Below are 22,507 nucleotides of genomic sequence, written 5' to 3' on the forward strand. Positions count from 1 at the left end.
AGTCGCAAGAGATTGCCATTAAAAAACTGACTGAAGTAACTGAAGTGTTGAAAACACAGAAGAATGAGAGCCACTGGTCTGAACAAACCGAAATTCAGACCGGTGGAATATTGAGATGCTTGTCCAACATCCTGAGAGCTACACTTCTGCGTCGCAGGAATGTCAATGTTCATGCAGTCGCAGAAGTCTTCTCCATCATGGAAAACTTAACTGAGATTGTTTTCCAAGGCAAAGTCCCTGGGGAGGAAGACACTGTCATGGAAACCCAAAACTGGAAGATCACTTTGATGAAGGATGAAAACTGGGATGTTGCAAACACTTTCTCTACCACAAAAGCCTGCAAGAATTGTTTCTATCCAACACTGAAAGATGGAACCAATTTGAGATTGTCTTACGATGCTGTCATTTCCACTGCCCTGTTTGAGTTTGAGTCAGATTAATGGAACATTATTCCTTTAGACTGAATGACTGGAATATTAATTCATATCCCCTTATAGCCCCATAGTGGTTAACTACTCACAGTGATAGAGCTTGGGGAAGTAAACATAAATCTGAGAACATCCTCTTTTTTGTGGGAGGAAAGAGGAGAAGAGCAAGCAGGACACACCCTAAGGCAGCTGTACACAGCATTAGCAAGGAGATCCTGAATGACAAAACCATCTGATGTCCCCTTTCCCATAGGGCCAGCCACTTACTGGCAAACATGTCCAGTACCAACATATGAAGTTTCTCTTGCATAGTCAGAGGCTGGGATCTAAACAGCATCATCATTGTTCTTACCTTTGCATAAGCATGAAGAGGTTTGGATTGGTTTGGCTGAAGATGTGACTGGCTTGTAGCTACAGGGAACCAGGTAGGCTCATAAGACTCAAGGTTTCTAGGCCTATCATGACAGGTATGGAAAAAGACTGGAAATGAAAAACACAAAGACAAAAACATCATCCTAGCATCTGCTCTACTCTCTAAAGAAGCTTTACAAAATTCTACAACGCAACGCTTTCCACTTGCCTAAATGGAGCATAGTGAACACAGAGAGGCAAGTTAATAATGCTAGCAGCTAAAGGTTTTACTCACTAAGATTTGGATCTGGTGCCTTTAACTCAGCATGCTTCCTAGACTCGCATCATTGCACACGTTTGCATACTACAAAAGAGAAAGTGCCAATGACAGTGAGTGTAACATTTCTGAGTCCAAAACTTACCTGTTAGATTTGACTTTAATAAGCTAGTCAACTCACTTGTTATGAGAAAGAACCACAGGGGTACACACACACACATGAAGACACTAAAAGAGTGATTGCTTAAACATTTTTTTCCTCAAGAATCAAAACTAAACAGAGTTTTTCTCATCTTCCAGATGATAACAAGAAGCTGTCTGAATGGCCAGACCCAGGGGGTGGTGATCAATTACACAAAGTCCATTTGGAAGCTGGTAAGTAGCAAAGTACCTCAGGGAGTCCAATTCTGTTTAATATTTTCACTAATTATGTGAATGATAGAACAGAGTGCACCCTCAGCATGCTTGTAGATGACACAAAACTGGGATAAGAGGCAGATTAACCATAGGGCTGGATAAGGAAGCTCTCCAAAGGAACCTCATGAAACTCAACAAGCATTCAGTCCTGCATCTGGGGAGGAACAACTCCATGTACCACTACATGCTGGAGGCCACCAAGCTGGAAAGCAGCTTGGCAAAAAAAACCCAAAACTTCAGGGTTCTGGTGGACACCACGTTGAATGTGAGTCAGCAGCATGCCCTGACCACAAAAGGCTAATAGTATCCTGAGTTGCATCGGGTAAACTATCAGCAGCAGGCTGGAGGACGTGATCCTTCCCTTCTACTCAGTCCTGGTGAGGCCACGCTTGGAGCACTGTGTCCAGCTCTACAGTAAAATAGATATGGATGTCCTAGAACAAGTCCAACAAAGGCACATGAAGCTGCTGACACCTATGGATGTCTTGCATGTGCTTTCCTGCACTCTCATTTCAAGACATACCTCGCAACAGTTCTCACAGATGCCTGTTTGCAAATGAAATTTACACATTTGTAACTTTCATTTGCAAATAAATGTATAAATGTAGGTGTACGGGAAACTGGTAATCACAGCCTCAACCTCCTTTTGATGAGGGGGATGGTCAGAGCAGCCAATGGGCAGAATTGCAAGCTGTGTGGATAGTTATAACTAAGGAACCCAGTGACGGTATTCTGAACATCTGTACAGATAGTTGGGCTGTGTATCGGGGGCTCACTCTTTGGATTACACAGTGGGCTACCCAGGAATGGACTATCCACGCCCAACCAATTTGAGGTAAGGATATGTGGGTAGACATATGTAATGCAGTCAAACGCAGGACAGTACGTGTCTACCATGTCTCTGGTCATCAACCCCTGCAGTTACTGGGAAACGATGAAGCTGACACACTGGCCCGAATTTGATGGATTGAGAATTCGCAACCTGAGAACATTGCCCATTGGTTACATCAGAAACTACGACATGCTGGACAAAAGATAATGTGGGCAGCTGCTAAAGCATGGGGGCTGCCTGTACAACTGTCTGATATCACCCAAGCATGTCAAGGCACAACACTTGCTCAAAGATAAGACTGAGACCGTTGCCCCAAACAACATCCCACATTGCTAGAGGATACAGTCCTCTCCAAAGGTGGCAGGTTGATTACACTGGGCCCCTCCCTCAGTCTGAGGGGGCGAGATATGCCCTGACCTGCGCTGATACTGTAAGTGGGCTACTGCAGGTCTATCCAGTGCCAAAAGCAAATCAGGCATATGCCATCAAGGCACTTACTAAATTGATGTCTGCCTATGGGACACCTCATGTGTTTGAGAGCGACCAAGGGACTCATTTCACTGGTGCAACAATACAGTGTTGGGTGGAAGAGAACAACATTGAATGGTGATTCCACCTGCTATATAATCCAACAGGGGCAGGCCTTATTGAACGTTATAATGGTATTCTCAAGGCTGCCCCGAAGACAGACTCTCAGTCCCTGCAGGGATGGACAAAAAGTCTATATGAAACCCTGCAGGACCTGAATGAAAGACCTCGGGATGGCAGACCCAGTGCCCTGAAAATGTTACAAACTATATGGGCCTCCCCACTTAGGATCCAAATTACGGGTACTGATAATCAGGTAAAACTGCAGGTTGGTAATGAAAATAATCTTCTGCTCCCTGCCCCTGAGAACTTAGTACCAGGAATCCATAAGATAAATTGGCCCTGGAAGGTGCAGGTAGGACCCAAGTGGTGTGGCCTACTTGCACCCTGGGGGAGATTATTGGAGGTGGGAGGTTCAGTAACCCCCTTGGTGATATGTACGTGGCCTACTGACATTGTGGTCAATACTCCAATCTTCATTGCTAAAGGGACACCTATCATGTCCTTATGGCAGATTAAGACACCTCCTTTGGTGCCAGATATAGTTAAACAAGCCAAGGGGTATGGTATCGGCGACCGGGGCATAATCCGGTACAAGCTTAAGTACTGACCCAAGATAAGAATACGGCCTGTATCTTGCCTTGGAAGGCGGACCTTCTCCTCCTAGTGTCTTTGAAACATTTGTACTACTCTCCCTGAATCTCTGAGCCTCTAGGACCACCGGAGGATGATTTGTTTGAGACTGATGAAATGCAGATAGACTTGCACCTCATGATGGCTTGTCTCCAGTGACACCTATCAAGCACCGGCCCATGGAAGACTGAACACCCATCAAATCATCACTCATATCAACTTCCATTGCGATGGGAAATTGTATCAGCGTTGCGTTGGATCTCTGTAATAGGGAAAAGCTCACCTAATCATTGGTTCATGCTGTGAAGCAGTGGAGTGTATGGGAAATTGGTAATCATAGCCTGAACCTTTGATTAATCAGCTGAGGCAAGTGTTGGGTCAGCTGTAGGAGCACAGGTGAGAGTAATTTAGCTGTGCTCCCAGAAGGGGTGGAGCTTGACTCCACCTCCTCTAGACCTCATTTAAGGGATGACCACTGCTACGGCAGCATCTCTTGGAGATTGCCTCAGCAGTTCCCAGTGAAGGCATTCATATCAGTGAGTTTTTCCTTATAAGTAACCTTTTGAATATCTGTTACCATGTCTGTATCATTCCACCTTACAGTAGGTAATTTACACATGGTTGTGTAGGGAGATGAAGTTTGTAGAAAGACAAAATGTCTTTTTCAAGACCAAAGTTGAAGTTAAAAAACCATCTTCTGCTCATGAGCCTTTCTTCAGGTCTTAAATCAGAATGATTCACCAGTGTCACGTTGTGGGCCATAGGGGGTTAAGTGACATAACTTGCATTTTTCCTTCTAGCTTACTCTGAGTGAGGAACTTGCCATGAATTGGGGATTTTGCTGTTAACACAGAGCTGTAGTAACCTACACAGGTAGGCATCCAGGTGAGTCTTGAACATCTCCAGAGAAGGAGACTCCACAACCTGCCTGGGCAGCCTGTTCCAGTGCTCTGTCACCTTCACTGTGAAGAAGCTCCTTTACATATTGGTGCAGAACTTCCAATTCTCCAGTTTATGGCTGTTTCCGCTTGTCCTGTCCCCACAGAGAGCAGAAAAGAGGTTGGCCATGCCACTTTGTCTCCCACACTTTGATACTGATAAACATTAATCAGATCCCCTCAGTCTTCTTTTCTCAAAGCTGAACAGACCCAGATAGCCCAGCCTTTCCTCACAGGAGAGATGTTCCAGGTCCATTTTTGTGGCCCTCTGCTGGACTCTTTCCAGGAGATACCTGCCTTTTTTTGTACTGGGGAGCCTATAACTGGATACAATACTCAAGGCGAGGCCTGACCAGGTCAGAGACAAGGGGGGAAGGATCACCTCCCTTGACCTGCCGGTCACATTCCTTTTATTGCACCAATACATCCCAGACAATGGCTCCCCAGAGCTCAGGGTGCCAAGGGACCCCCTGGCAGGACCAGTGGGCATCCTTCTATGCTACGGCCTGCTCAGGCTGCCAGCACCCTGAGCTACTAACGCTGCTCGCAGCATGAATGGCACTTCCAGTCAGTTTCCCAGTAATATTAACATCATTTATAACAAATCAGGTGCAACAGAATAAACTACAATAAATTATTTATTACTTTTATTACAGTCACCCTTACTGGGTAGAAGACATTCGGCTAATAAGGTGCTGCCCCTCATAAAGCCAAGTTCTGTTGTGCAGCGATGGCTAACAGCTCCTAAGAGTAGGAAAGTGGTGTGTGTGGCAGCAGCATGCCTGTGGTCTGCAAAATGCCACTCCTTTTCTCCCTGCCGGCCAGGATCTGCAGGCCATGATTGAGGACCTTGGGATCCTGTCTTGAGGAGCAGGCAGAGCATGGACAGCAGTGGCAGGATGGAGCCCCATGCCCAGTTGGGAGAGGGGTGCTTGCAGCATGGTGTGTGCTGCCGCAGTGCAGATGACAGCTGGTACAGTATATTTTACACAGACAAAGTTCAATCCTTTGTGCTGAGTTTGTGTCATTTCTTTTCTCATGCCTTTGTTTTCCAAATAACTGGAGAACTCTGCCAGACAAAGTAGGTGTTACAACAGAAGCATCACTTTGCATGTTGCTTCAAGTAGAGGAAGGACACCTCTACAAACACAGCATACTCATATAATCAGGAATAGTGGTGGAGTCCCTAACAATTCTAATCTGCGCATCATGCAGTTATTAACCCAGCTTGACATGGGAGTTCTCTCCCTGGGTTTGTTGAGTTGCTCAACTTTCTAGCTTGTGCATTACCTTTGCACTGCCTTTTTTTTTCTTTTTTTTTTTTTCCTTCCTGCTGAGACAGAGCTTTTACTGCCAGAAAAAGTCACTGAACCAAAAGTGCCATAAAGTGTACAAACCTTGTGATGGCTTGGGGTTTTTATTCCTTATTTTTTTAGGTTATTATTTCTTATGTTTCCTTTAGGCCAGAATAAAGAAAGAGAGGGCCACTGAGTGTTTTGCAGTGTTCCTCTTCTCAGTGCCCAGAGAAGAGAACCCTTTTTACCTTTAAAGGACCAGCTGACGTGTGAACCACGCTGTCTCCAAAATGTCTCTAACTATGTACCATAATAATTTTGAACTACTTAGTTAGCTCCAACTTGCAGCCCACAGGTTAGTGACAGTAAAGACAGAAATCCTAGCAAGCAGTTTCCAGAGCAGGGATAGTAACCACAGGAGACCCAGCAAGTCAGACAGCAATGTCTCACTGACCAGCAGGGCTGCAGTTTGGCGCAGGGAGTCCCCATTCTTCCTTGGAACTCTTCAGGTTTTAATCCTCTCCCCAGTCAGTGACTTTTTGGTTGCCAGGAGCAGCATCCAGTTGCCAAGGTCACTTCTGTTTTGTTAATCAGGAGCAACAGTAATTGCAAAAAGCATGTCCATAGTACATGCCCTTCCCTCTGGGTAACCAGCAGTTCATCACACACAAAACTGTTGCACAGTGGGCTGCTAGGTATACACACTGACTGCATGGTTCTCCTCTCCTCCAAGCTGACCACCATATGCTAGCTTGAATGCCCCAAAGAACAAACAGCTGAAAAGGTTTCTCCTTGTCTCCCAACAACACATTTCTCTCACTGCCACGCTCATGGTAACCATTAATCCCAAAAGCTTGTCAAGCAGGTTATGTCTCGGATGGGTGCTGCTAAACATGCTTTGAGCAAAGAATTGTTCCAGCTTCTTACAACCTGGAAAAATATTCTGATGGCAGACAGATCTATAATGCCAGGGTAATTTAAGTCTTAATGGACTGGGAGCTTGACACTGTATTGGTTCAGGCCCGATACTTTCCTGTTCTTATGCTGAGAAGATCCATTTGAAGTATCTGAAAAGTTTACTGAACATTTAACATATTGATGAAGTAACAAACTGGGACAACCAATGACTGAAAGCCAGGCACTGCTACTGTACCGAATAGTAGCACGGTCAGAGGGAACTTCAAAGAAAATGGACTAGAAAAGCAGCATCCCAGGAAGGTTCAGATAGCCATGCATAACAAGCAGGTAATCTTCTAATTTCCGTGCAGAATCATCCATGATTTAAAGCTGTCGCATTTCAGATTATATTTCCAAGAAAGCAGTCATCAGATCTCTTGCTCCTAGGGATTCTCTAGCATGGTTTGCAGCACAGCGTCCCTCCACTCCCTTCAATTGGTAAGCTTATTGCTAGCACTGAGGACAGACTTATGCCACTGAATGAATGGCCGCTGCCCTCCTTATAAGTCGTTCTGTCATTGGTGAATTTGGTCTCATCGCATCACGTTCTCTCAGGAGGCACCTGAAAAAGGAGAATAAGTAGCAGGAAAATGGGAAGGAATCCACTGAGTACATCATGTTTTCTCCATCAGGAGAGGGGTGGCCACGAGGGATAGGGAGGTCATTGTCCCTCTCTACTCTGCTCTTGTGAGGTTCCATCTGGAGTACTGTGTCCAGGTATGGAGCCCTCAGTACAAGAAAGACAGTGAGCTGTTGGAAAAGGTCCAGAGGAGGGCCACGAAGATGATCAGAGGGCTGGAGCACCTCCCCTATGAGGACAGGCTGAGGGAGCTGGGTTTGGTCAGCCTGGAGAAAAGAAGGCTGCGGGGTGACCTCATTGAAGCCTTTCAGCACCTGAAGGGAACCTATAACCCGGAGGGGAGTAAACTCTTTGAAAGGGATGAATAATAGTAAGACAAGGGGAAATGGATTTAAGTTGAAAGAGTTTTAGGTTGGATGCTAGGGGGAAGTTCTTTACTAGTAGAGTGGTGAGGTCCTGGAACAGGCTGCCCAGGGAGGTTGTGAATACCCTGTCCTTGGAGGTGTTCAAGGTCAGGTTGGATGGGGCCCTGGACAACCTGATCTAGTAAATGTGGAAGTTTGGTGGCCCTGCCAGGCAGGTGGTTTGGACCTTCATGATCCTTAAGGTCCCTTCCAACTGGGTCATTCTGTGAATGTGTGATTCCCGTAAGACTGCCTGCAGTAGCCTTACAAGAGCAGGAAAACACCACCTAAAGACCTGCTCCTTATTTCCTTTACTGAAAACGTTTGGCCCTGGCAGTGAGATTAGGCAGAAGAGTGTTCCCTCTAACACTGACAAAGATGGAAAATGAGCACTCGGAGGGTACAAAATAATCATTCTGATATATTTTATCTGCTATTCATGTTTCAAAAAGACTTCAAGAGGCAAACAGGCAAGGCTTCCTGTTGTCCTGAGGAGACAGGCATTCCTTCAAGTGCACAGAAGGCTCAGTTAATAAATTTAAACACAACTCTAAGAGGCCAATAAGGAACACCTATGATTTCTGCTAAACAAAACTCTTGTGATTTATACTAAAGCAAGCGCGCAAGTCAGAACCTGTTCATCCTATTTCCCAGTAAAACAGGTGTTATCATTAGAGTAAACTTGATTTCCAGCAGGTCAACAAAATGCAGGAGCCCATTAAGTACTCAACCAAACGGCAAGATGCCACCATTTAAGACAGAACCATCTGAAAATCAACTGCCCTTGAACAAATACAAATGAATCATCCATACTGTAAGACTGCAGTTCTAGAACGGACAGCTATCATACTTTTCATCTTAGTTAAATATTATTACATTTAACATGAACACTCGCATGTAATTTCAGCACGAATGTAGTTGTTTGGAGGTACTTTGCCGCATCCTGATTTTAAGACAGTACTATCACCACAGAAACAAAAAATTAACAGGAAAAATACTCACTTAGCAAGGTTTCGTTTGGCTTGGGATTTACAATTTAAAGCAGCGTGAATCAATAGCTGGCTGAAAACATCTCTCTGCAAAAAGAAGTCAGTAAAGAGGCAAGTAAGTAGGTAACTCTCAAAGTGTTTCTGGTTACAACATCCCACTTACTCCCAGCCCCCAGTGTAGTGCTCCTGCTGCTATGTTTGCTAATGCCACTGGGAAGTGTTTGCAAACAGGATTTGGTCACAAGCACCGTTCAGTTGTTCCCTCTTCTAAGAATCAAGAGCTCTTAACAATGAAAGCACCTCAGGGAGGCTACTGGAAGTGAACCAAGTCACATGTTGAGTCACATTTTCTATTGATGTCCTTTACCTGAGCATTACTGCCTCCCAGTTCGACTATTTGATAACGGATCGGGTACAGCAGATCCACAGCTTTGTCACAATTTCCATTTTCAAACTCCACCAAAGCCTGGAGTAATGGCAACCCCACACGAGGAGCCAGAGAAAGCTCATGGTCTTCACCAGGGTCTCTGCAGAACGAGAAAGCGACAAAATCTCACAGATCAAGGGAGAAATACGCATATTCAATGCCAGCCGGGCATGGCCTGCAGACAGAATGTTCTTTTGACTCTTCAAAGCCTGATGTTTCAGTTACTGTACTAAGATAGTAACTTTTGGTGTGGTTATTTTACTTTCGCCTTTTTTTTACTCATCAGTCAACTGGATTTCATTCTTCTGCACACGTTCACACGTCACAAGGCCAAGCCTTTGCAACGCATAACTTTGGTTGGGAAAAAAGCCAGAAGCCTACGCTATTTTCTCTTCTGATCTTCATACCAGAGCATCCAACACTAGTTCTCTTGCTGTCCACATTAGTGCCAAAACTGGCAATTAGTCCCACTGAAAGCCCCTTGCCACATGGCACAGTGCCTCCCCAGAAAAATTGATGCAGCTACATACTTCTAAATAAACAATCAAACTGTTCTTCAAGATACACCTTTCGAAACATTAAGTTTTGCCCTGATTACTTGGTGCTCAGTATGAGTTACTATTAGGAATTTTTCTCCTCTTCCACTAGGTTGGTGCAGATTTTTCAGTACGTAATGTTGCCCTATGTGTTCATCATTCCTTAAAACACCGCCTCTCATGTATAAGTTATACTCATGTATAAATATAATACCATGAAAGATATTCACTGTCTCTTACTTCAGTCAAATCAGATGTGCTCAGGTTTGATTTCACAGATACTTCTTTTTATAAATATTCTCAAAAATTACATTTAGTTTGGACTGACAGGTACTGCAGACAGGAACAAGTACAGAGAACTTCAGGTTCTCCTTCCTCTTTCTTTTCTAAGAGAAGGGAAGCGATAAGTGACGAGACAGAGGAAAATCAAGGTGTGTGTGGAGGGAGAGGAATCTAGATGTGAGCAAAATTTATAACTGGCAAGCTGCAAAGCAATACCAGCAATTATGGGCTTGAAACAGGATGAAACGGAATTCCTGTGATGCTACAGCCAGAAAGCAGAGGAGGAAAGGTGGTAGTGTAACTCCAGGCAGAGAAGCTGGGCAAACAGGGACATCAATTGACTCTAAGTTGTGAGTTTAGTACCCTGCAATCCCACACGTCAGCTTTGTGTTCCCCAATGCATTCTCTCCAGATTTCAGCAGCCTTTTATTCACTTACAGCTGGAGTTGCTCAGCGTTTAAATATTCAAATCTATCAGTCACGCTTAAGGGAGAGATTCAGTTTAGAGCAGTTATATATAAATATTTATTAAGAACTCATCTTTTTTCCTCCCCTCTATTTACTGCAGGATGTGGTCAGGCATTCTATTGCTTACAACTTCCAATCCACCAACTTTTGGGCTTAAAACTGTACCAGTCAAACCATTAGCATGCTTTTAGGATCTACCAGCTACATTTACATCATAGATAGATGAACTCTCTCAAGAAAAACAAAAAGCCAGAATATTTATTCAATACAGTACTTCAGTTCACGTAACCTACTTGGCAAGTTCTTGAAGAGTTGTTAAAAGCTCTTCAGTAGTTTTGTGGTCTTTGGCTCCCAGGGAGGACATCAACACATGTGCATCATTGAAGAGAAGAACATGATCTTTGGTGTGCTTCTTTGTACGTTTGAGGACACTGTCCCATCTGTCTCCAAGCTTTACACCTATGAGTAAAAGGTACTTTTTAAAATAAAAACACCACGTGCAAAAACATCACTTAGTAGTATCAGCATCAGGTGCCATGGATAGCACTGCTACTAAACTCAAGAAAAGCTTGCATCAGAAGCAGTGTTGCCTGCAGGAGCAGAGAGGTGATTGTTTTCTTGTACTCAGCGCTGGTGAGGCCACACCTCGAGTACTGTGTCCAGTTTTGGGCCACTCACTGCAAGAAAGACATTGAGGCTTTGAACGTGTTCAAAGGAGGGCAATAAAGCTGGTGAGGGGTCTGGAGCACAGGCCGTATGAGGAAAGGCTGAAGGAACTGGGAACGTTCTGCCTGGAGGAGGCTCAGGGGAGACCTCATTGCTCTCTATAACTTCCTGAAGGGAGGGTGTAGTGAGCTTGGGGTTGGCCTCTTCTCTCCTGTCATTAGTGATAGGACCAGAGGGAATGGTTTCAAGCTATAACAGGGGAGATTCAGGCTGGACATTAGGAGGTATTACTTCTCAGAAGGGGTGGTCAGGCACTGGAATGGACTGCCCAGGGAGGTGGTGGAGTCACCAACACTGGGGGCATTCAAGGAACGATTGGATGTTGTGTTGAGGGACATGGTTTAGTGGGAGCTATTGGTAATAGGTGAACGGTTGGACTGGATGATCTTTTAGGTCTTTTCCAACCTTGGTGATTCTATGATTCTAAAACAGTCCCTCTTCTGGTCACAGAGTAATGCTTAGTTACAGGCTGCCTTATCAGGGCAAAGGGTTCAATGACTGTTAGTAATTTATCACCAATATTATAGATTGCATTATGTGAGTATCTCTCTTCGTTAAGCAATTGCTGCCATCTAATTTTAGACGATGTTCATTCCAAATCAGCCACAGAAATCAAACAATACAGAGTAATACGATGAATTTCATAAACAAATCCAATGCATCATTAGCGCTCCAGGAGAATATTGTGAAAGTAATTCCTCCTTGCCTGTTCAGGAACACAAATTCTAGCTTTAAAAACGTAAGAACTGCCACTGAGTTACAAGAGTACACAAAAGCCAGAGGCTAATCAATATCAAAATATGAAGTTTCTGATTTCAAATTTACTTGGAGAAAGCTCCGTAGCTTTTTAGAGGTTAACATACTTGACTTTTCAACCTCGCATCTGCAGGGACAACATAAGCTAAACTTGCAAAAAAAAAAAAAATATGTGGCCCATGATAGTTTGAGCTGAATGAAATACTGTACAGCATGGTTGTGGTAGGGGAAGCTCTCAGGAAGCATAAAAGTTATGCACATGATGTGGATTAACCCTGGCAGACTGCCAAGCACCACACAGTAGCTGCTGACCCACTTACCCCATACTTGCAATGGGGAGAAGAATCAGAAGGGCAGAAGTGAGAATAACTTGTGGAATCACACAAAGACAGATTGATAGGTAAAACTAAAGCAGTGCACATGAGCAAAACCAAATAAGAAATTCCTTCACTACTCTGCATTCTGACATGCAAGCATGTGTGTTGGAAGGGGAGGCTTAAAGAAAACTACTCCACTTACTGTTTAAGAAGAATTACATTACCTTCCAGATGAAGCCTGTACAGCATCGAAGAGCTATCTACTAAATCCAGCATGCTTCCACTTGACAGGAACCGGGGAGCGATCTGTAATCACAAGAGCTCATGAGCTGTGCTACCAGGAACTTTCTCAGATAATCAAACTGCTGTGCACAGTACAAAATTAACTTTGTATTCATTCATCCCAAAATACCTGTCACACAACTGCACTGCTAATTGCATCATTCCCAAATACAGCAATTTGTAATGACAAATCACATTGCTTCGCTTGTGTTGTTTTACTGTTATGAAGTTCAACTCAGTAAGCACAGAGGGTCACCAAGTTTGTTGTTTTTTTCTCCCCAGTCTAGTGCCGTAAATTTTACTTCATTTTGCCAGAGTTAATTTGATTTTATTTACTAAGATTGTGTTGACACCTACACAGTACAGAACCAGAGCATATTAGCTAGAAATGGAAAGACCTGCTTATTTAACTTATAACTAAAGAGCAAAATCCATTATTTGTCAGATTAACTTGACTTTGTAGGACAAAAGTTTTACATCCTTTTAAAAAGCTTTTTTCTTTCCCTACCCCCAGAAAAACCTGAGACCTAAGCAACACAAATAGAGACAACACAGGTTTTGGAACATTTCACCTGGTGAGAAATGACTTTTCTAACAACAGCTATAAGTATCACACATGCACGGCATGATGTGGAAGGTTTCAATTTCATGCAGAAGGAAGAAAGCACGTATCACAATCTGAAGCATGCCCTTTAAAATATTAAAGACCCTACTCACGTGATTGTCGTAAATTGTCAAAGCAGCCTCATATTCCCCCTGTAAAAGCAAACAAGGACTGTGAGACTTATATTCTGGTAAAGCAAGCAAGAGTGATGAGTAGCAACCAAACATATAAATTAAATGATGCCATAACATAACTTCACTGTCTCATGACTTAAGAAAAAGTCTCATTTAATAATGTGAATATTGTTCTGTTACATGAGGGAGAAAGATGAGGTTTAATCTCTATTTCTAATCTTCCTTTCAGAATTCTCAACCACTGTTGAGAGCTATGTTTTCTATGTCATTAGTACCAAACATAAGCAGCTGATGCTGTGTTCTAACCCAAGAATGGCACCTTTTCAACGATATGGGGTTCAATTCATTAATGAGACAAAGGTGACAAGTGTTAAGCATTATGAATAATAAGAAAAATCTGCATTGCAACATGATATGCTGTTACTTGTAATAGAGGACCCTCTTGTAAAAATGTTACTGTACTATTTTACAACAGCATCCCTGTAAATAACCGGAAAAAAAAAATCCCTATAAATGCTAAGATTGCTTTTTAACTAACACTGGATGAATTATCTGTCTGGACCATAAATCAGCAATATGAAAACATCTCATACCTTCTCCACAAAGTATAAAGCCCAATGCCAGTAATTATGGCAAGCAAGCATATCACTATCCTGGAAAAAAGTAAAAGGAGAGAAATATTATGATTTACATAATAACTTTTCATTTCAACATATCTAGTCAGATTTCTGTTTTCCTCTTCAACCAGCGAGTGCTTCAGTGCTCCTCTTATTCTCTCACAAGGCAGCAGTTAAATTTAATCTTCTCACAAGTGGACAAAGTCTCTTCATTATTGTGCCGACAACTGCTTCAATTGCAGGAAGCACAAAGGTTTCTGATGAATGTCAGAACTTCACAGAGCTACAATAAGTCCTTCTGTAAACTTCATTGAATATTACACTGCAACATCAACAGCAGCAGCTCAGGAGGTTAAGTGTTTGGCATGAATCTGATGATACCATGTTTACTATCATATCACCATACCAAATGACAAATGTATAAGCATATGGAATTACCTCAACCCCTCCATTCTGCTGCTGATTTTGATTTCTGAATGAGATTAAATTGCTAAGCAAGAAGCGGGCTTTCAGGCTGCTCAAATCAATAAATAAAAACAGACTACGAAAACCTGCAGCAACAGCTCTGGAGAAAAAACATTCCCACTTAAGGCCAAGCTGCACTAGCACGGAGGTCCCCTCTGGTGACATAATTTGCCCCTTCTGATTTTGTGATGAAACACTTATAATGATAGACAACTGAGCTTCTGTGAAAGGAATAATAAAAACTAACTACCATGTAAAGAAAACCTGGACAAAATCTTCTATAAACACATGCATATCAGTGAATCATAATAAACACTGTAAATTTTTATCTGATGCCACATCTACCAGCAGTGGCCATGGCTTTATGTCACACAAAACATCCAGCCAGTTCAATCTGCTTAGAAAAAAGTAACTATGTTATGTGCTTGTACATATCATGCTTCTGTTGAAAAGCAGGGTGTTGTTTTACTTAAACAATACTCCCAGCTAACATAAGGCCCTCTGAGAGGACAGACTGTGTAAATGCTTCCCAACTCAAGTGTGTAACTTGGCACCTGTGTTATCTCAGTAATGATGGATTGAAGTGGTCCAGAGTACATGCCCATCATAATTGACATTTTTCTGCCTCTTGCTTCAAATTTGGCATGGATACCAGCACCTCAAGTGAAGTTTTCTACTCATTTCTAAAACTTGCATTGCTTGTAACACGTACACAGACAGAAAGGAAATAGATAAAGAATCGTGGGTCTTGCTGAAGCAGGCAAAGAAGACCTAAAAAGATACTTTTCGGAGATGCTGTGACAAAGCTTACCTTCCAGTTGTCTTCTGTTTCCTTCATGAATGCTAACCCTTTCTCCACCTCTGCTTTCATTTCATTCACGTGAGCTACAGTATGAACAGACCATGCATCTGTCCGATCTATATTCAGAGCCTACAAGTGAAAAAAGGAAACTGTGCTGAGTCACTCAAACTGGCAGGTAAGCATTTGTTACAGGTGACGGGGAAAGAAGAGATTAATTTTATTTGCTGCATGTCAGGTACAACCCTGTACTTCTTCAACCAGCTGGAAGACTGATTTAGACAGAAAGGAAGAAAAAGTTTTCTGGATGATGTCCTGAATTCTACCACACAGAGGTGAAGATGTGCAAAACAGCTTTAGAATGCAAGATTCAATGAAGCTTATCCAATGGCATTTTATTTCACAGACATACATCAGTACCAGCCACGAAAGAATTGCATGCACAGGCATAATACAGTCTACAACAGTTCATTGCAAGCAATTGCTTTTTCCTCTAAGGCCACAGTCAGCTCTGAATGAATGCTAAGCAAATAACTCCTTCTTGCTCCAAATTCCATGATATCTTAGCCATTTTATAAGGTTAGTCTGTAGCAGTTTCATCTTTGTTGCCACCTTCAGCAACAGAACCCTGTCGAGACACCCAGTGGAGATTAATGACCCCTGAATTCTGCACAAGATCAAACACAGCTGCCATCTTTATCAAAAGGCTATATGCAGGCTAATTTTGATGCCCAGGAACATTGTATTCCCAACTGTTCACTAATCCATGAGTATATGACTAGAAAAAAAAAAGAGAGAGAGAGGGACCCCAAAGAGAACGAACAGTCAAGAGCAGATTACAGTAAAACAATCTAACATTCTTTAGTAGATGTTAATAGCCAATTACACGTGGGGGGTGCAGCAAAAGAGATTCTAAGGGATAGTTATTAAGAGTTTCTTTTTAAAATGAGCACTTTCACGCTGCGCTTTCTCTTTCTTTATTCTTCTAAAAATTGGGATGAAGAAGAGTCAGTTCACAGCATTTGTGCAAAACATCACAATAGGATGATGATAGATAGGGAGCATGTAACTAACAATTCTAAAAACCTTTTACCATCAAGAACAGGCAGTTTACCTCACGGGCAAGCTCCTCAGCACGATCAAAGAAGTTTGTTTCCATGAGTCCAAAAGAATAGTAGCCCTTCACGTAGCTAAGCAAAATGGAAAGGAACAACACTTTACCCACTTAGAAACAGCACTTAACTCAAAACAGTATTTCACAATACTGAGCAACAGAAAGAGCTCATGGCCTACTTCTTATAAATGTGTGTACTTAACAAAAGACCAACCCTTCCTTATGCCCAAAGGATATACTAAAAACATGAAATCTACTGACTGTGTAAGCCAAAGCATCATATGGAACTGAGAACAGTTTTTTCCAATGCTGAATTGTAGATAATGGAGACAATATATAGATTCAGTGTATCCTTCCCCGTAGCTTGTCTCTACCGCTGTTATGCCATGTTTCAAATTCAACATGCTTTGTAACAAATTGAATTTTACCAAAAAGGGAAACAGAAAGCACCCGCAAGCAACTTCAGATTCACAGTTTGAATGTGGTGCATGGGTGTGTGTCAGAACATACTCTGGTTTCTAGAGGGAGACTACTCTGGTTCCTCAGACCCACCAGGCTGTAGGTGAAAGACATCCACTGACAGGCTGGTGCTGGTGGCAATCCACACTAGGACTCAAAGGATTCAAGCTTGCAGAATACAGAACAATGAGCTACACCGCATAGGAATCAAGACCCATAGATGCCAGCACAGGAATCAGAGACAAGAAGCATACCACCAGTATTTAAGAGCTGCTGACATTTACCTTTTTGGATAAGCTGAAATTAAGAGCAGTTGCAAAAATGAAAAATTACATGTTCAGGAGTAAGAACCTGCTGTCACCAAAGTTATCTCAAAGGCAACACACACAACAGCAGCCATCTGCTCCTTCTTCACTGCCCACTACATGCAGGCATCCTAACACAATGTGGCTTTTTCAAATCGGTTGAAGATATTGTAAAAGAAGAAGGTATAATCACTAAGCAATAAAGGCCCATTGTACAGGGAAGCTTGGCTGTTATATGCACCTGGGAACATACCCAGTGCAGTCATTTTAAGAAATATTTAACTGATATTGTATTTGCAAAATCATACAGTGCAAGACACCACAGAACATTTTACACTTCAATTTCTAACAAATCCTATTAGTCAGATGTGTTTCAACCTAAAGCCAAAAAGCATCCGTACATCAGATAAAGAGGAATGCTGAAAATCAAGCATGACTTACCTGCTTAGAGGAACATCAGGTGTCCAGAAAGGAAAAACCCGAGCAACGGAATCTCGCATTTGTGTTTGATATCCTAAGTAGAAATAAGCATCGTGGGAAAATTTGAGGGCCAGCAAGTCAGTCGGATGGTTCTGTAGAATCTGCTCCCATACGTCACAAGCTTTTGGTAGCTGTCTAAAAACAGAAGTTTTGATTGTTGAAAGAAGACATGCACCCCCGCCCTGCTTTTAGTTCTAAACATCTGCTGTTCTGAAAATGAGAAGATTCAACACCAAAAACCTTTTTCCTTCTTGAAGAAATTTTAGGTAAGTTTGTTTTTCTTTTTAAGAAACAACGACATGATTTGTACAGGGCACTTTCTGGGAAATCAGATTTAAATGTCTTCTTACAAAAGCTGCAAAAGACAAGGAAAAAGAGACCATAAACCATAAAGGTTTTCCCACAAGACTAAACTTGAAGTTTATACAGAGATCTGCTGTTATCTACTTGGGATCTGGAAGACTTTGCAGAGAGAGGCTCTGGAGAAGCTGGATAAAAGGGTTAAGTCCATCTGCATGACATTCAACAAGGCTAACCCCCCAGTCCTGTACCAGAGTCACAACAGCGCCATACAGCAGAGTTCAGACCTGGGCAGGAGTGGCTGGAATGTTGCTCAGCAGAAAAGGAGCTGGGGATGCTGGCTGACAGCCAGCTGGATGTGAGCCTGCAAAGGTCAATGGCATCCAGGCCCAAATCAGAAATACTGTGGTCATAGAATCACATTGGAAAGGACCTACAAGATCATTTAGTCCAACCATCCTCCCATTACCATTGCTACCACAAGACACTAAACCATACCTCATAGCTCCTCATCCACATACCTCTTGAACACTACCAGGGATGGTGACACCACCACCTCCCTGGGCAGCCATTCCAGCACCTGACCACTCTCTGACAGAAGAGGTTTTTCCTTATGTCTAATCTAAATCTTCTTTGCCACAATTTGCAGCCATTTCCTCAGGTACTGTTTGTTGGCTGGGAGAAAAGACCAAACCCTTCCTCATCACATCCTCCCTTCAGGAAGTTGTAGAGTGCGATGAGGTCTCCCCTGAGCCTCCTCTTCTCCAGACTAAACAATCCCAGCTCCCTCAGCCGCTCCTCATAAGACTTGTGCTCCAGACCATTCACCAGTTTTGTTGCCCTTCACTGGACACATTCCAGGGCCTCAATGTCTTTCTCATGGTGAAGGACCCAAAACTGGACACAGTACTCAATGTACAGCCTCACCAGTGCTGAGAACAGGGGGATGACTACCTTCCTGCTCCTGCCGGCCACACTATTTCTAATGCAGGCCAAGATGCCAATGGACTTCTTGGCCACGTGGGCACAGTCGGCTCATGTTCAGCCTTGACCAACACCCCCAGGTCGCCTTCCGCTTCACAGTCATCCAGCCACTCAGCCCCAAGTCCATAGCGCTGCATAGGGTGATTGCGACCGAAGTGCAGGACCCAGCACTTGGCCTTGTTGAACCTCATCCCATTCACCTCAGCCCAGCAATCCAGCTTATCTAGATCCCTCTGAAGTGCCTCCCTACCCTCTGGGAGATCAACACCACCTCCCAACTTGGTGCCACCTACAATCTTGCTGAGGGTACAATCAATCCCCCCATGTATGTCATCAAAAAATATATTAAGCAAGATGGGTCCCAGTACCAATCCCTGCTCAGCAGGATGTGAGAAAGGATTGGCCCCGTACAGACCTGGACACAAGTGGCTGGAAAGTTGCTCATCAGAAAAGGAGCTGGGGGTGCTGGCTGACAGACAGCTGGATGGGAACCAGCAGTGTGCCCAGAAAGCATGCAAAGGTCAATGGCATCCAGGCCTGCATCAGAAATAGTGTGGTCAGTGGGATGAGGGAAAGGATTGGCCCCATACTCCAGAACAGGGAGGCTGCACATTGACTACTGTGATCGCTTTTGGGCCTCTCACAACAAACAATGATATTGAGTTGCTGGAACACATTCACAGAAGAGCAACCAAGTTGAAGGGACTGTAAAACAAGACACTTCAGGAGCAACAGAGGGAATGGGTTGTTCTGTTTGGAAAAGGCTGATGGGTCTACCTGACAGCAGGTAGCAGTCAGGGGGATACCAGAGGAATGGCTTGCCTAGGGAAGTGGTGGAGTCCCAGTCCAACAAATTCCCAGAACTATTTAAGAAACATGTGGACATAACACTAAAGAACCTAGTATAATGACAGAATTCAGCAGATCAGGTTGGTCATATTGAAGGTGTTTTACATGCTAAGTCATTCTGTAATTTGATTGTTAATCTAAAGTCATATGCACACAGACACCTTTGTTCCAGTGGGAATTGAACCCATATTAACAGGGCTTCGATAGCTTCCCCTTTACCTTTGCTATGAAATACATGAGAGACATAAAGCCATGTTCACTTGTTTGACAAATAATAAAAATGAATGATTTTCTAGAGTGCACAGAAATTCACCGGACTGAATGGAAGAACAATGCTTGACAGAACTACTGATACTAGCACCTCTCACTCTACTTTCTGACATAGGGAGCACTGGAACAGGCTGCCCGGAGAGGCAGCACTGTCTCCTCTAATGGAGATATTCAAGACTCATCCAGATGCCTACCCTATGCAACCTGCCTTAGCAGGGGGTTTCACTCAACAACCTTTTGTGGTTCTTTCCAGTCCCCAAAATTCTGTGAAAATTACTTCTGAATAATTGCTAGTGTGGACCAAGGACTGTATTATGTTACACCAGACCTTGCATAAAAGTACGTCATTTCTGCTTAGGGCAGCAGTACACACCAACAGCAAGGAGGTCCTGTAAGACAAAAACAGCCACCATCCCCTTCCCCACAGGGTCAGCCGCTTACCCACTGGCAAACATGTCCAATGCCAACACGTGAAGCTTCTCCCGCTCAGTCAGAGGCTGAGATCTTGACAGCGTCATCATTGTTTTCAGCGCACTGCCCAGATCTCTGTTGAGCCGCACTGAGCTTCCAGTGCCAATAAGCTCCAATCCATTAGCAATGACATGTCCCATCACTATGGAAATTAGCAAGTTACAACATGAGCGGTACAGAAATGCAGATAATTCATCTATATATGAGCATGAAGAGGTTTGGGATGGTCTGGTTGAAAATGGGTCTCATTTGTAGCCAAAGAAGACTGAAAAGTCTCATAAGCTTCAAGTTTCTACTGCCCTTCATGACAGGCATTGGAAAAGACATATAAAACATTTAAAGGTTATTGTATGGGAAATCACAGCTTGAACCACTGATTAATCAGCTGAGGCAAGTGTTGGGTCAGCTGTGGGAGCACAGGTGAGAGTAATTTAGCTGTGCTCCCGGAAGGGGTGGAGCTCGACTCCACCCCCTCTGAGACCTCATTTAAGGGCTGACCACCACTGAGGCAGCATCTCTTGGAGATTACTCCCCAGTGGAGACTGCCTCAGCTATCTGGTCCAGGCATCGACATTGGTGAGTTTTCTTTACTAATAACCTTTGACTATTTATCACCATCTTGGTCAATATCTTTATATTAGCCACCTTTAAACCATCCTCTGTTACCACCTTTACAGTTATACATACCAAAATTTGGATCTGCAGCCTTTAACTTGGAAAGACACCCTTCAATACCTCCTAGGTTCTCATCATTGCGCCATGTCGCATACTGTAAAAGAGAGAGACAGGGCCAACGACACTGGGCATCTTCTCATTCTCCCATAGAACAGCAGAAAGGCTTGGGCTGGAAGGGACCTCCGAGATCCTCTACTTCCAAACTCTATTTGGCAGGGCTGCCAAACAAACAGGCATTACATCAGGCAGCCCATGGCCCCAGGAAGGTCAAAATTAAAGGAATTAAACAAAAGAGAAACTTTACACTTAGCACACCGAGTCTGCTTAGGAAGAAAACAGAAAAGATGTTTTCTTTAAGGTACTCTGGCCACCAGCAGAACTAACAATCTTCACTTTTTATGCAGCACGTGTCTCTTCAATGATTCTCCAGAGTTAAGTGTGACCTGAAGGTTTTCCTACATGTGCAACATTCAGCAGAGCTCTCTGCTAACAAGGTTTTCTGCTGACAGCTAGTGCCTGAACTCAGCCTGATTCCCAGGCTCTGTTTCCTCTGCCTATTAGCAGAAAACACAGAAGAGCTTAACATCTGAGACCACAGCTTACCTGTTAGATTTGACTTTGCTGTGGACACACCAGCACAGTTACTGCTGGAGTGTTCTTTCCTCAAGAAATAAAACCAAATACACCTTTTTCTCATCTTCCAGACAGTAAAAAATACAAAAATCAGCTACAGCAAAGACTACTTTGCTACTACCTCATGTTTGTTTTAGGTCATACCTGCCTTAGCGCAGCATCAAATAGCTTACAGGCTTCATTGCTTGTAGTGGACAGGCCAAGTCCAGCATCCTGCCAGGCCTGCAAACAAACAAAGAAAGAACCTGCTTATTCCACGTGCTGCTTTTCCAGACACAGCCAACAATCTTCAACAGCGACAATTTTCCGATGCTTTTCAACTGAAAACGTAGTGCACAGTATCAACAGTGTATCTGTTTTACAGCACACAAGAGTGAGCTCAGAAACAGCGAGAAGAAAGTCGCCGAGACAGCGGACAGGTCAGGGCTGTTACGTACGGAACACCTGGCTTCCCCAAAGGGAAGCGGGCTGCTGTTCCAGCCCCCCGGAGGAGCGAAGCTCCCCAGACAGCGCCTCTTAGGACGGCCCCCGACGACATCACATGAAGGCAGGGCCGGCTGCCCACGGCCCCTCCCAGCCTCAGCCGCCTCAGCTCCCCCACCCCGTCCCGGTAGAGGCTGAAGCCGAGCCCTGCTCGACTCGCTGCCCACACTCCCGGCAGCTGCGGGACCCCCGGGCACAGCGGGCTCGGCCGCTCGGCTCCCTCGTTGCGCCGCTCCTTTCCGGCCCACCCGTACCTTGCAGTCTCTCAGCGGTGCCATGGCCGTCCCACAACCCCTTCACAACTATTGCCGGAGCGACTCCGCTCTTCTTAAAGCACGCAGGACAAGGGGCCGGGTCGGGCCGGGCCGGCCTCGGGGGCGGG

At 43.9% G+C, this 22,507-nt stretch overlaps 1 protein-coding gene across 1 annotated transcript; it reads right to left on the minus strand.

Moving 5' to 3' along the window:
• Positions 1–5,084: 5,084 nt before the first annotated feature.
• LOC107317710 (tetratricopeptide repeat protein 38) lies at positions 5,085–22,429 on the minus strand. The gene is made up of 14 exons (XM_015870694.3): positions 22,380–22,429; positions 21,787–21,864; positions 21,022–21,103; positions 20,305–20,476; positions 17,422–17,595; positions 16,217–16,292; positions 15,115–15,234; positions 13,815–13,874; positions 13,201–13,239; positions 12,426–12,507; positions 10,696–10,861; positions 9,057–9,216; positions 8,703–8,776; positions 5,085–7,278 (listed from the first exon to the last, which is right to left on the minus strand). The coding sequence occupies exons 1-14, from the start codon at positions 22,401–22,403 to the stop codon at positions 7,185–7,187; spliced, it is 1,401 nt and encodes a 466-aa protein (XP_015726180.2). The 5' UTR covers positions 22,404–22,429; the 3' UTR covers positions 5,085–7,184.
• Between the last annotated feature and the right edge of the window lie 78 nt (positions 22,430–22,507).

This window comes from Coturnix japonica, chromosome 1 (genome assembly GCF_054131305.1).
Source record: "Coturnix japonica strain WE chromosome 1, WE-NBRP24, whole genome shotgun sequence".
Taxonomy (NCBI): domain Eukaryota; kingdom Metazoa; phylum Chordata; class Aves; order Galliformes; family Phasianidae; genus Coturnix; species Coturnix japonica.

Bases quoted from the DNA above. Each gene is read 5' to 3' on its own strand.
- LOC107317710 (XM_015870694.3), bottom strand. From the start codon at position 22,403: ATGGCACCGCTGAGAGACTGCAAG. The intron at 12,508-13,200 runs GTGAGTAGGGTC...TTGTGATTACAG, and splicing joins TGACAATTTACGACAATCAC to ATCGCTCCCCGGTTCCTGTC. The intron at 8,777-9,056 runs GTAAAGGACATC...TTCTTTTTGCAG, and splicing joins TGGGAGGCAGTAATGCTCAG to AGAGATGTTTTCAGCCAGCT.